General features: G+C 47.0%; 1 protein-coding gene across 1 annotated transcript in view; it reads left to right on the plus strand.

Annotated features, from left to right (window-relative positions):
• Window positions 1–3,023, plus strand: part of BRF1 (BRF1 general transcription factor IIIB subunit) — a gene marked incomplete at its 5' end in the record, with an annotated part of 195,682 nt that extends 192,659 nt beyond the window's left edge. The window contains one exon of the mRNA XM_081911507.1: window positions 2,524–3,023. Coding sequence (XP_081767633.1) covers window positions 2,524–2,561 — 38 coding nt within the window. The 3' untranslated portion in view covers window positions 2,562–3,023. The remainder of the gene's footprint in view (window positions 1–2,523) is intronic.
• Between the last annotated feature and the right edge of the window lie 8,402 nt (window positions 3,024–11,425).

Here is an 11,425-nt window from a genome sequence, read left to right on the forward strand (position 1 = left end):
ATCCCATGGGGCTACCATGGATTTAGGCTGCCAACCTTCTTCTGTTGTTGTGATGTACACCATGACAGTACTTCCAGGCTTGAGTAACGCTCACAAACATTTCTTAGCAAGACAGTCTTTCGGAGGTGGGAGCCATCGAGTCGATTGAATTCAGCGTCTACAGACAGAGCTGAGAATACACTCCGAACTTGGGGGTGCAGCATTATTGCTGCTCGGAAGCTTCTCGTTACAGTGTAAATATGTATAGCCAAAGACTTGACACAGAACCCACTAATTGTGGTGCCTGACAGTGTCAAGGGGAGAAGGCTGGTGCTGGAGTGTTGATTATTTACTGCGCCATCGTCTCAACACCCTTAATTTCGCACTGGTGCCGTTTTCAGCTTTTGTGCATGGTCTATAGAATAATCACAACAGAGTGGTTTGATCCGAGTGGAAAGGGGTCATTCAGACTGCAGGAAATTCTTTCTCCTCTAGGAAATATGATTAGAATTGCACTCCCAGAGAAATGCAGCCAGAGATGTGTGCCTGGGCTGAATGAAGCTGAAAGAATTGTAATGATAATAATTTTGTATATTAAATAGTATCAGTACTAGTAACTGTACAAAATTAGTTAGAGCTCGCTGAATCATTTCCCCTCTACTACTATAACTGTTTTAAAAACCATTCTAAACATATTTTTGTCTCCCTGTTATGCAAACACTGATAAATTTGCATCACAAATTTGCATCACAAGTGTTCAATTGCACCGTGATCCAGGCCAGCTGACCATCTCATCTGTGACTCTTAGAGCCACGCAATTCCCATCCTTTGGAAATTTGTCAGTGCTTTTTAAGGCCCTCCTTGTTTCCTCAAGCCAGTTAGTTAGTCAGCCTAGGGATGTTGAAAGCCAGATATTGAAAGCAGAGAAATGTACTGATAAGAAAATCAAGATTAAAGTATACCCCTAGAGATGAACATCTCCATCAAGAGGGAGAAAGAGTTGTGTTATTGCATGATCCACTAAAGCATTTAGCAAGGATCTATAGCCATATGCTCAGCACATCCGTAAAATTGCAACCAATTAAAACCCTCTTTGTAAAAGAAAGAAATAAAAGAAAATGCAGCAGCAGCTACAAATAGAGCTACACCCTTTGGCAATCATTTCTACATACATTTGAAGAGACAGTGTGGTATAGTGGTTGGCGTGTTGGACTTAGACTGGGGAGATCCAAGTTCAGAAGCTTGTCTCTTAGCCCAACTTTCCCAATGAAGATAGGGAGGGAGGGAGGGAGGGAGGGAGGGAGGGAGGGAGGGAGGGAGGGAGGGAGGGAGGGAAGGAAGGAAGGAAGGAAGGAAGGAAGGAAGGAAGGAAGGAAGGAAGGAAGGAAGGAAGGAAGGAAGGAAGGAAGGAAGGAAGGAAGGAAGGAGGCAGGCCAATATGTGCCACCCTGAGCTCTTTGAAGGAAGAGCATGGTATATGTGTAATTTGGAGGATGTTTAATCTGATGCAAGTTGCAAGCCTAAATGTAAAGAGGTTCAAACAAATCAGGTCTAAGCCAGCGGAGAACTAGAGTTGGAGCCACTTTAATTTGATTTTTAACTGGAAAAGGCAGTTTTCGAAAACTTTAATCTCTCCCTAAGTCTCCCTAAGCTTTTAGAATGGGGGGCAGATTATAATTTAACTGATTTACTGCAGAAGCAGATTCAGCCGGCATGCACACATCTGTGTTACCATTGACCATTAAGTGTCGCTGAGAAAAGGGTTCCCTGGGTTATCAGGGGGAAAGTGTACATGAGTGAATGTAACAGAATGAGGCAGAGGCAAGACAGGATAGGAGAGAACTGTGAAGGTAACTGAATTGGATGGAAAGAAAGGACTATTCTTCTCTCTTGGTGTGGTGTGAGTGAGTGAGAGCAGAAGGTCTCAGATTTTAACTAAGCCAAGCCTTGTATTCAAGCTCTGGCCTAGCAGCCAGAGGTGACACAGAACAGTACGCAGGTAGGTGCATGCAGTTCCATATGGCAGTAGGGGCAGAGGAGGAAGCCCCTTTTTCTGCAGAAATGCAGCCGGCTGAGGGAGGCTGGGCAGCGCTCTCTGCCAGCTCCTGGCAAGCTAGTAACATTTTTGGGAGACTCACAACTTTTGGGGGCATGTTCATAAGGCTCTTTTAAGGAACAGATCTCCTGGCGTAGGTTAGTTTAAAACCCAGCGAGCTTTTTTTTATCTCTCCAGCGAAACCTGCAATTTGCTTACCTCGATGCACCTAGAAATTACTCGACAGTTTGGATGCTGCAGAAATTGGCTCACTTGCTCATGACCTACATTTAAACTCTCTGTCTTTTAAAAAGTGTTTCATTGGACTGTTTTTTTGTGTGTGATTTCTTCCTGTGCTTTCCCTTTCCCTCCCCACTGTATATTTTCCTGGGAGGGACTATTCCTGTTGTCTTGTCTTCTGGGAGTGGGTGGGGTAGAGGCTAATGTATTAAGGGATCCTCAGTGATCCTGTTTCTTCTGATAATTTTTCTCTGCTTTGGTATTTTCAGATTATGGCTGTGAGATGGACGACGATGAAGGATACTAATTGCCTCCTAATGGGATCGGTGAAGGAACTTAACCTGGCGATGTCAACAAACCCTCCAGACTTCCATTGCTTGCTGGTCAGTTTCCATTGACCTGTAGCCTGGCACCGGGGTTTGGCTTTCGAATACTTGAAATGTTTCTGGATCATGTTATGAGAAAGGGATTCAGCGAAGCATCAGTTCCAGGGAACAAAGGAGAAGAGTCAAAATGGCTGGCACAACTCGGCGGCGCGGTGTTGGACCTGCCTTGCGGCTGCCCTTGGTTCAGCCATATCTCCGTAAAAACACATATATGACAAGGAGCAAATCATAATAGTGTGCAAAACCTCCAAGTGGAAAAGCTGTGGACATGCGCTGTTTACATTGGGGGTGATAAAAGCACATCTCCCCGCCCCTCTGTAGAAAAAGCTGACCTTGGCGTAGCGTCCGTGTTTCCATGCTGAAATAAATAACATCAGAGCTGATATGCAAGCTGCCCAGGCAACTCCTCTTGGAAAGCAATCCCAAACACCTGGTCCCCCCCCCAAAAAAATATACATGCAGCGTTACCCTAAGGTTAGAGCACCATTGGGCAGGTATCTCATAGAGGACAGCAGTGGTACCTTAAGAAGTTTAAAGAAGCAACAGGAGGGTTTGTCAAAGTTGGTTGCTGTACCCTGGTGTAGACCTCAGAGGTGCGGGAAACAGTTTGGACATCTCAGTAAGGGGAGTCTGTTCCTGCTCCAAGGAAATTAAACCAGGCCTTCACTCCCCGCTGCTGTAAGATAGGGATAGAGCAAGCGAGGGATTGGCAGGGGAGAAGAGCTCAAGGGGTAGACTTGACACCCCTGCTTCTGGCTGTAGGGCATCTCACAAGCTCCTATGCCTCTGTGATGCACTTAAAATTTAAGAGTATGGTGCTACTCACCACAATTGGGGGCGGGGTTGTGTTCACTTTTTGTCCTCCTGGCAGTCTTGGCACAACAGACAGATTTGTCTCCAGTAAGTTTTACTTTGCTTTGTTTTAAGGTAAATAAGCTACTTCCCCCTCCCCCCTGTCCCTAATGTAATTTAATTTAATGTTATTTAATGAGGACGATACAGGCTCAGCCATGCGAGAACCTTGACCAAGCTCTGCTCTCTCGGCTCTGTCCAGTAACCTGTCAGAACTTTAAACCTTGTGAACCTAAGGTTAAACCAGACCAATAGTTTCCCACCTCCTCATTTCAGGCCTTGCAGGATTGCGGCCTGAATTTTAACTGCTGTTGCGTTTGACTCCTTTGACTTTCCAGCAGCACGGCATATATTTGCTCGCCGGTAGCCAAAGGACGCATACCACAGGGGCGGTTCTCATCCCTGTTGCCTGGCAGGCAAGGAGGATGTGCCAAGTTGACTTTGTGGGAAATGGATTCCCTGCCCCATTGAGGCAAAAATACACCCAGTTCTCCATGTTGGCCTTGTCCATGCGAAAAGGTCAAGCTGCCTCTTTTCTATGGCCTTGCTTGCTTTTACCAGAGCTCCAGGCTGGAATATCCTAGTTAGAGGATGAGACCAAAAGCAATGCTTTCCTGAATTCAGAAGAGCTATTTCTCGCTCAGCTGGTATTTTTGAGATGTGCCACTTCGGACTGCAAGACTTACGTAGTGACCTACCTGGCCTCGCAAAAGATAAAAATCTCTCCATGCAGACAACTTAGTATGCTGGAGAAAGTTTTCTATGTGGGCAGATATATTTTTGTATGGAGAAGTATTTAATTCAGGATTGGGGAACCTGGTGACTTCCAGATGTTGCTGGACTACAACTCCCATCATCCGTGTCCATTGGCCATGCTGGCTGGGACTGATGGGAGTTGGAGTCCAATAACTTCTGGAAGGCCCACAGGTCTGGCACCCCTGGTTTAGTCGACGAGGCCCACCATCCCCCACTCTCAGCCTGCGATGTTCCAGCCCAGATGGATTGCCAGCAATTTGAGAACTAGACTCAAGTCACTATGGTAGGACATGGCAGAAGGAAGTGACTCAGATCTCCTGGGACATCCTGCATTTAATTCTCTGACTGGGATTTATCTGGGCGTTTATTTGAATTACTAGGTGTGGATCTGGAAAATGGAGATTCTTGCTTCGATAGTACGTGGCCACTTCTGTTTTGGCAGAGATTGCTGTGGCAAGCTCCCTCCTAAAAAAAACAAAGAAACAAAAAACCCAAATAATTCTTTTTAGGGACCAAGTACTAGGCAGTGAGCTTGCCAGTATCTGACTATCTGCTTCTGTGTGGTTGGCTGGGTCCGTGCAGTTGCCCTGGCATTTGCAGTCTGCTTTTCACGTGGATAATCCAGGCAGCTTGGCATATCTCCTTGCCAGACTTGCCTCCTTGGGGCCAGGTTTGCATAGCTGGGCTCTGATTTTAGACTGCAACTCCCGTCAGTCCCAGCCAACAAGGTTGAGGAAGGGAGAGCTATGGAATCTGGCCAATCCGTATGAAATACCAACTACAGAAATAGGAGAAGCAGTTTTGGGGGAGATGTTGAATCTTTATTCTCGGGCTTCTATTGGTCCTTTAGCAGTTTGATTTTGAATCCAATAGTATGTCTCTTGCTATTTCCCCCTCCTCCCTCCCCAGTGTGCTATTTCGGCTCACTGAGGGTTTTTTGCTTGGTTGGCTTTTTAAAGGGTTGGGATTCTGAGGGCCAAATTCAGTGTCATGATGGAGGTATGTGATCTTTAAATTCTTGCAGAGAGCACCCACACAGGAGGCACAGTTTGGATTGGGCCACAGCACTGGGAGAACTGAATTGAACCACCCCCAGGTGCTTCCTAATGAAACTCGCCCACCCAAGCTGCTGTTTGTCCTCTTAGGGAAAGCTCATGTACACTTGTAAAAGTTGTAGCTAAAGTGGGGGCAGGGAATAGAAACCCTCTCCTGGCACCACTGCCTCATTCTGCTGTACTCATTTGTCACTCGCCCCTCCCCAAATGGAATTGAATTAAAGCCAATAGGTGCTTCCCTCCCAGTGCAAATAGCAGCTTCAGAGAACCAGTTTTCAATGAGACCACGGCAGGGGAGGAAAGGGTTAAAATACCATACACTGCCTGCAGGAATCCCAGTAATTGTATTCACTCCCCAGCGACTGCTATTTTCATTTTGTTGAAAGGATGCACATCAGGTGCAAAGGCACATCTAACAACCCATCCAGTTTGGCCCTGAGTTCCAGTTCCCATAAATGGGAAAGTTCGCAGGCCTGCCGAGGAGCATTTCAGAGGCCACCAGCTCTGCTGCGATCCTTTGCCTTCAGCTGCAGGAGGACTGAGGTGTGTGTTTTGTCTTGTGGCTGCAGAAAGGTGTCGTTTTAATAAACCTTGGAATGCATAAGGATTTTCAATCCTGCCTCGCACATTTCTAAGTCGTGTAATATTACACGCAGATTTCTTTTATTTCTCCTTCCTTTTTGGAGTGTTCATTCCTCCTCGGTGTAACTAAGCTCAGGGAATACAAACGGATTAGCAGATGCCACCTTCTGTTTTCATAACTACTTAGGGAAAATGTTAAAATAAAGACGAGTACACAGTTCACCCTTGTCTGCTACTGTTAACATATCGCAGTGACCTTGGGGGAGGCACTTGGCTGCGTTTCCCTGAAAATCATTTGGAGCTTGCCGTATTCTGCATTCAGATGATGACGAGAGCTCACAGGGTTTCGAGAATGGTTAGTTTTAGATTGCGAGGTGTGAATCCTGGCTCCCTCCCGCTCCTAGTGTAGTGCACATTTCCTAGGCAGAATCCTCAAACTGTGGCGTTGTGCTTTTTCTACCTTAAAGTCTTTCTAACCTTTTGTCACTTGGCCTCAGTTCACAGACTTGCCAACACTTGGGTGGGTGGAACAGGAACCCTACATGTTCCTGATTCTGCAGATCCAGTTTTTGCAGCCGCCGCCTCCTCTCTTTTGAGGACCTAGAAACCTCCATGTGATCAGATGCTTGTGCAGCCCTGCATAGATGCTGTCTGCACAGTGGAGGAAAGGGGCTAAGCTTGCTCCTCTGCCAGGCAAATGTATAAATTGCATTTTAGAGAACAAATTGGGGCAGGCAAGCTTTGATGGTGGCGCGTGTGCACCGATTGCATCTCAATTGTATGTGCTGTTTCATGAGAACGACTCCCTTCACCACAGAAAGACTTTGGCGGGAGCTGTGTAGCATCGTCTTAAAAAGTGACCTCCGTATTAGTTCTCGCTGTGCTGTTTGCCTTCCCTCTGGATTGCGTGGGAGTTTATCGCCTCTTGCTGCTTTTATGTATCACCCCTTGCATAGTCTCCCCGTCGCTTGTCGCTCTCGTCTTAACAAGGCCAACACATTTGGTGCGCGGCAGTGCCAGCGAATCGAAACAATCTGCAAGCATCTTGAAGGGTCCTTCCAGCCCACATCACGAGCCACAGCCTGCCGTCTCTCCTCCTCACCCCCCAGACAAATTGTAATATCTGCTGTAAATATTTTTTTTAAGTCATCTTTTATTATGTGTTCTTGCCTTCCCTTTCAGGCTTTTTTGTTTTGTTTCTTAAGACTGCTTCTCTGTGACTTGGACAGCAGTGTACAAAATACCCAGTGTATATCCTTATTTTATGTCTACAAAGCAAAAGTGTTTTAAAACATTTAAGGGTCTGTGTACGTTTTCTTTGAAAGTGCGTTTTCCCCCCTTCCTGAACAATGCATAAACCGACACTCCCTTTCCACTCTCTCGACTTGGCACCCTGTGCGGGGGAACCGCCCGCACCATTCTAATCTGATGCTGATAACTTAGTAAATGAAACACAGAGACATTTCAGAACCATTGACATGTATCAAAGCAGGACGAGTGGTTGGGATCAATGGGACAGCTGGAACAAGGGGTTCAGAGGTTCAGTTTGGGGTCTGCTTCACAACCGATGTTGCCCCATGGCAGTCTTCCACATTACTGTTACATTGCTCCCTCTGTCCTTTTCTTACCCACATTTATCTGTTGGCAGGGGAGCTTTCATTTGGTTCCTGCTGTGGCAGTATTCCGGCACTTGGGAAGCATTGGAAATGTATATTTCCTGTGGACCCCGATGCATACGATGTTGCTGCTGTAGGAACCATGGGCCTCACAGACGCCCTGCTATGGGGCCTTGCTGTTGCTAATTGGGAGGAGAGGGGAGGCAGTGGGGGTTTGCCACAGGGTATTAAGACTCTGCCATACTTATTCTGATGTTGGCAAGAGAGCAATGGAGCCCACTCTTCAAAGAGAGCTTCCTGAAAAAACAAACATTCTTGCTTCTGCTGTTGCCCTCTCTGCTCTGGCCACCCTCTTCCAGCACAGTTCTTAGAGGTGCATTACTTTCATAGGGAGAGGACCGAGGGCCAGCTAGAGACCTGGAAGGCAGCATTTGGCAGCAAGGCTGGTGTTCCTCATTCCTTATTTAGGCCAGCATTGCCTTTGCTGGGTGGTCTCTCCCCAGGATCTTGGGCAGAAATCTTTCCCAGTCTTCCTTGTTGGAGACACCAGGAGCCTTGTGTCCTCTTGCACGCAGAGCATGATACCTTCTGCAAGTGAGCAAATGCCCCTAATTCTGATCCTCTGAACTACACCAGATTGCAGAAGACAATTGCCCGTGCTCATGGCTTAGGGCCAAGGCATCTTCCAGAGTTGTTTTATTTTTTTAATCATTTCCATGCCACTGCACATATCCAAAGGAATCTCCAAGTGGCCTACAGCCTTCCTTAAATAATCAAATTATGTATTGCAAATGAGAATCGGATGCAGACACACTTAATGAACCACATTGAAAATGACATAATTTTAATAGGAAAACAACACATTCTGTGAAATGTTTTTTGAAAAATACAAAGTAAAAATTCCATATATAAATGAGTGTCAGGAGCGAGCCGGCAGTAAATCACACAGTGCAGGTTGGAGTTAACTCTCTATTAGCAAAAACCTGATCGACACAGGCCTAATGAGTACAGCAACTCATCTGGCCCCCATGAAGCAGTTGCTGAGACTGAGCCCCTGCTTTCCTACAGCTGCCTAAGTCTCCTCTCCAGGGGTCTTTCCAAGCAATTGGAGACTGTCTCTGTGCACAACCAACCTCCCTATCCCTTTTAAGCCATTTCCGGTCCTGGGAGGCAAGGGGAGCAGGGGCCTTGTTGCAGCAGGAGGGGGAGACCCCTGTGACTTTCCCCCAGTCTGACTCATCTCTGCCTCTTGACCTCCCTCCTCCCACTCTCCTGCTTCAGCTGCTGCCTCTGATTCTGGGCTTCTCTCTGCCACAGACTCTCCCAGCTCACTAAGTCCTGTTACCCCTTCAGCTTCCAACCCCTTCAGCTTCTCTTCCCAGTCTTCTCCCTCTGACCACTCCTCATCGTCCCACAACCACTCCCCGGTCTCTGAGCCTTGGGGGCTCCCAAGCTGGTGCTTCCTGCTCTTCCTCTGTGTCCAATCAGGCCATGGCAACCACCATGCCGAGTGAGGGGTGGGAATCCATAGTAGCGTTAAACATCATTTACTAGCTGATTCCTGTACCTCCATCTAGCACATACTTGGGGAACACCCACACCATAGAACACCCACACATGGCTTTCCCCAAAGGATCCTGGGAACTGTCGCTTCCCCCTCAGAATTATAATTCCCAGGATTCCTTGGGGGAAGTCATGAGCTTTCAATGTGTCCACTACCATACAAAGAGCATCATATCTCCCCTCCTTCCTCGCCCCAAGAACCCAGCCCAGAAGAATAATGTTAAGGGCGAATGTGTGCATTGGAATTGCCCCACCTTTCATAATGAACACTTGAGGCATGGAACATTAACCAAGGAGACTGGCACTGCACATTAAACCCTTTCTTTCCCACTCTGAAAACCTTGTGATAAGAGCTGAGCTGTGCAGTCAGTGGGCTTCATGAACAAAAGCAGAGATGCGTTTAGGAATTAGGAGATGTTCAAAGGGCCCCAGATCTGCCTCTTTAATTCGCGATGGGGAAGAATATCACCGAGTTTCAAGGGAAGAAATAGCAGGTTGCTGCCATGCTGCCTGTCTCCGATGCAACGCCACTTACCTTTTTTGTGTGTTTCATGACGGAATGCAACATTAAAGCTTTAATAAAGCCGTTATTAGCTGGCAGATGGTTCTGAGTGTCTTTTTAAATGTAGCAATGAAGGAAACACCAGAGGCTTTTCAATCTACACTTCAGTACATTGTGAATTCTACATTCTAAAAGGATCCCCTCTGCACATTTTGCTTGTGTCACCAGGGTGCAATCCTTTAGCTTTCCCCCTCTCTTTTTAAACCATGGGATTATATCTGCAGAAATGGAACATGTAGCAACGAAGGAACCTCCCCTCTGCAAAAGCTCAATACTTACGCCATGATTTAAATGAAAACAGTGCTTATGTGGTTGTTGCAGGTTGGGGAGCGAGAGAACAGTGAATATATTGTGGATGTATTTCCAGTGCAATCGTGCACATGTTTAGTCAGAGGAAAGTCTCTTTCTGACCGTAGATCTTTTTTGGGGGGGGGGGGAGTGGGTGGTGCTGTGGTCTAAATCACAGAGCCTAGGGCTTGCTGATCGGAAAGTTGGTGGTTCGAATCCCTGCGATGGGGTGAGCTCCCATTTCTTGGTCCCTGCTCCTGCGAAACTTGCAGTTCAAAAGCACTTCGAAGTTCAAGTAGATAAATAGGCGGGAAGGTAAACGGCGTTTCCGTGCGCTGCTCTGGTTCACCAGAAGTGGCTTAGTCATGCTGGCCACATGACGCAGAAGCTGTACGCCGGCTCCCTCAGCCAATAAAGTGAGATGAGTGCCGCAACCCCAGAGTCGGCCACGACTGGACCTAATGGTCAGGGGTACCTTTACCTTCACCTAAACTGCTTTGAGGTTTCATCACAATCAAGCGGTATATATCTATATTGCTAAATGAAAACATTTTGCATATGACTGGATTGAAGGGGCGCTGAAATTTCTGGGTACAAAATGTACGCCACAAACCTTACAGATTTGAAAGTTGGATGCAGACCAAGTTTGTTTCACGTTGCTCCCATGGACTCTTAGCAAAAGAACCTAAGACGATCCCTGCTGAATGAGGTCAAGGGCCCATCTAGACCAACATCCTGCTCTCACCGTGGTCAACCAGATGTGGATGAGAAGCCCACAGGTTTGACATGTGCACAACAGCACTCTGTGCCATTCCCGTGTGCTATCTGCTGGATGTCATTGAGGTCCACCTCTTGCTTAGATTACTGCAACATGTTATACGTGGGGCTGACTGAAGACAGTTTGGAAACTTCATCTGGTGCAGAATTCAGCGGCCAGGTTGCTCACTGGGGTAAGATGGCTTGAGCATATTACACCGATCCTGGTTCAACCGCACCGGCTTCCAGTGAGCTTCCAGGCACAAATCAAAGTGCTGGTTTTGACCCATAAAGCCTTCAATGTCTCAGGACCACAACACCTCAAGGACTGCCTCTCCCCATATTAACCTACCTGGATCCTAAGATCTTATGAGGTCTGGAGGGTGGCAGCATGAGAACGGGCCTTTTCTGTGGTGGCCCCCCATTTGTGGAATGCTCTCCCCAAGGAGGTTCATCTGGCCCCTTCATTATACACCTTTAAGGCGCCAGGCAAAAATGTTCCTCTTCAGGTACTTGGCTGATTAGACAATCTATAGCCTTTTAACTGTGGGGTTATTGTTTTGTTTGTTATTATGGTATGTATTTTTGTATTGTAAAGCACCCTGTGATCCTCACGAGTAACCCACCACTGCATCCTCATATTTCTGGATCAGGCTCATTGTCTTTCTTTTAACATGTTGTGCACTTTTCAAGCTGAGAGTTTCTCACTCCCCGGCCCCCTGCCATCCTTCCCCTCCCCGCGTTCCTGTTTTACA

Source organism: Podarcis melisellensis, assembly GCF_964234715.1.
Source record: "Podarcis melisellensis genome assembly, chromosome: 1".
Classification (NCBI taxonomy): Eukaryota; Metazoa; Chordata; class Lepidosauria; order Squamata; family Lacertidae; genus Podarcis; species Podarcis melisellensis.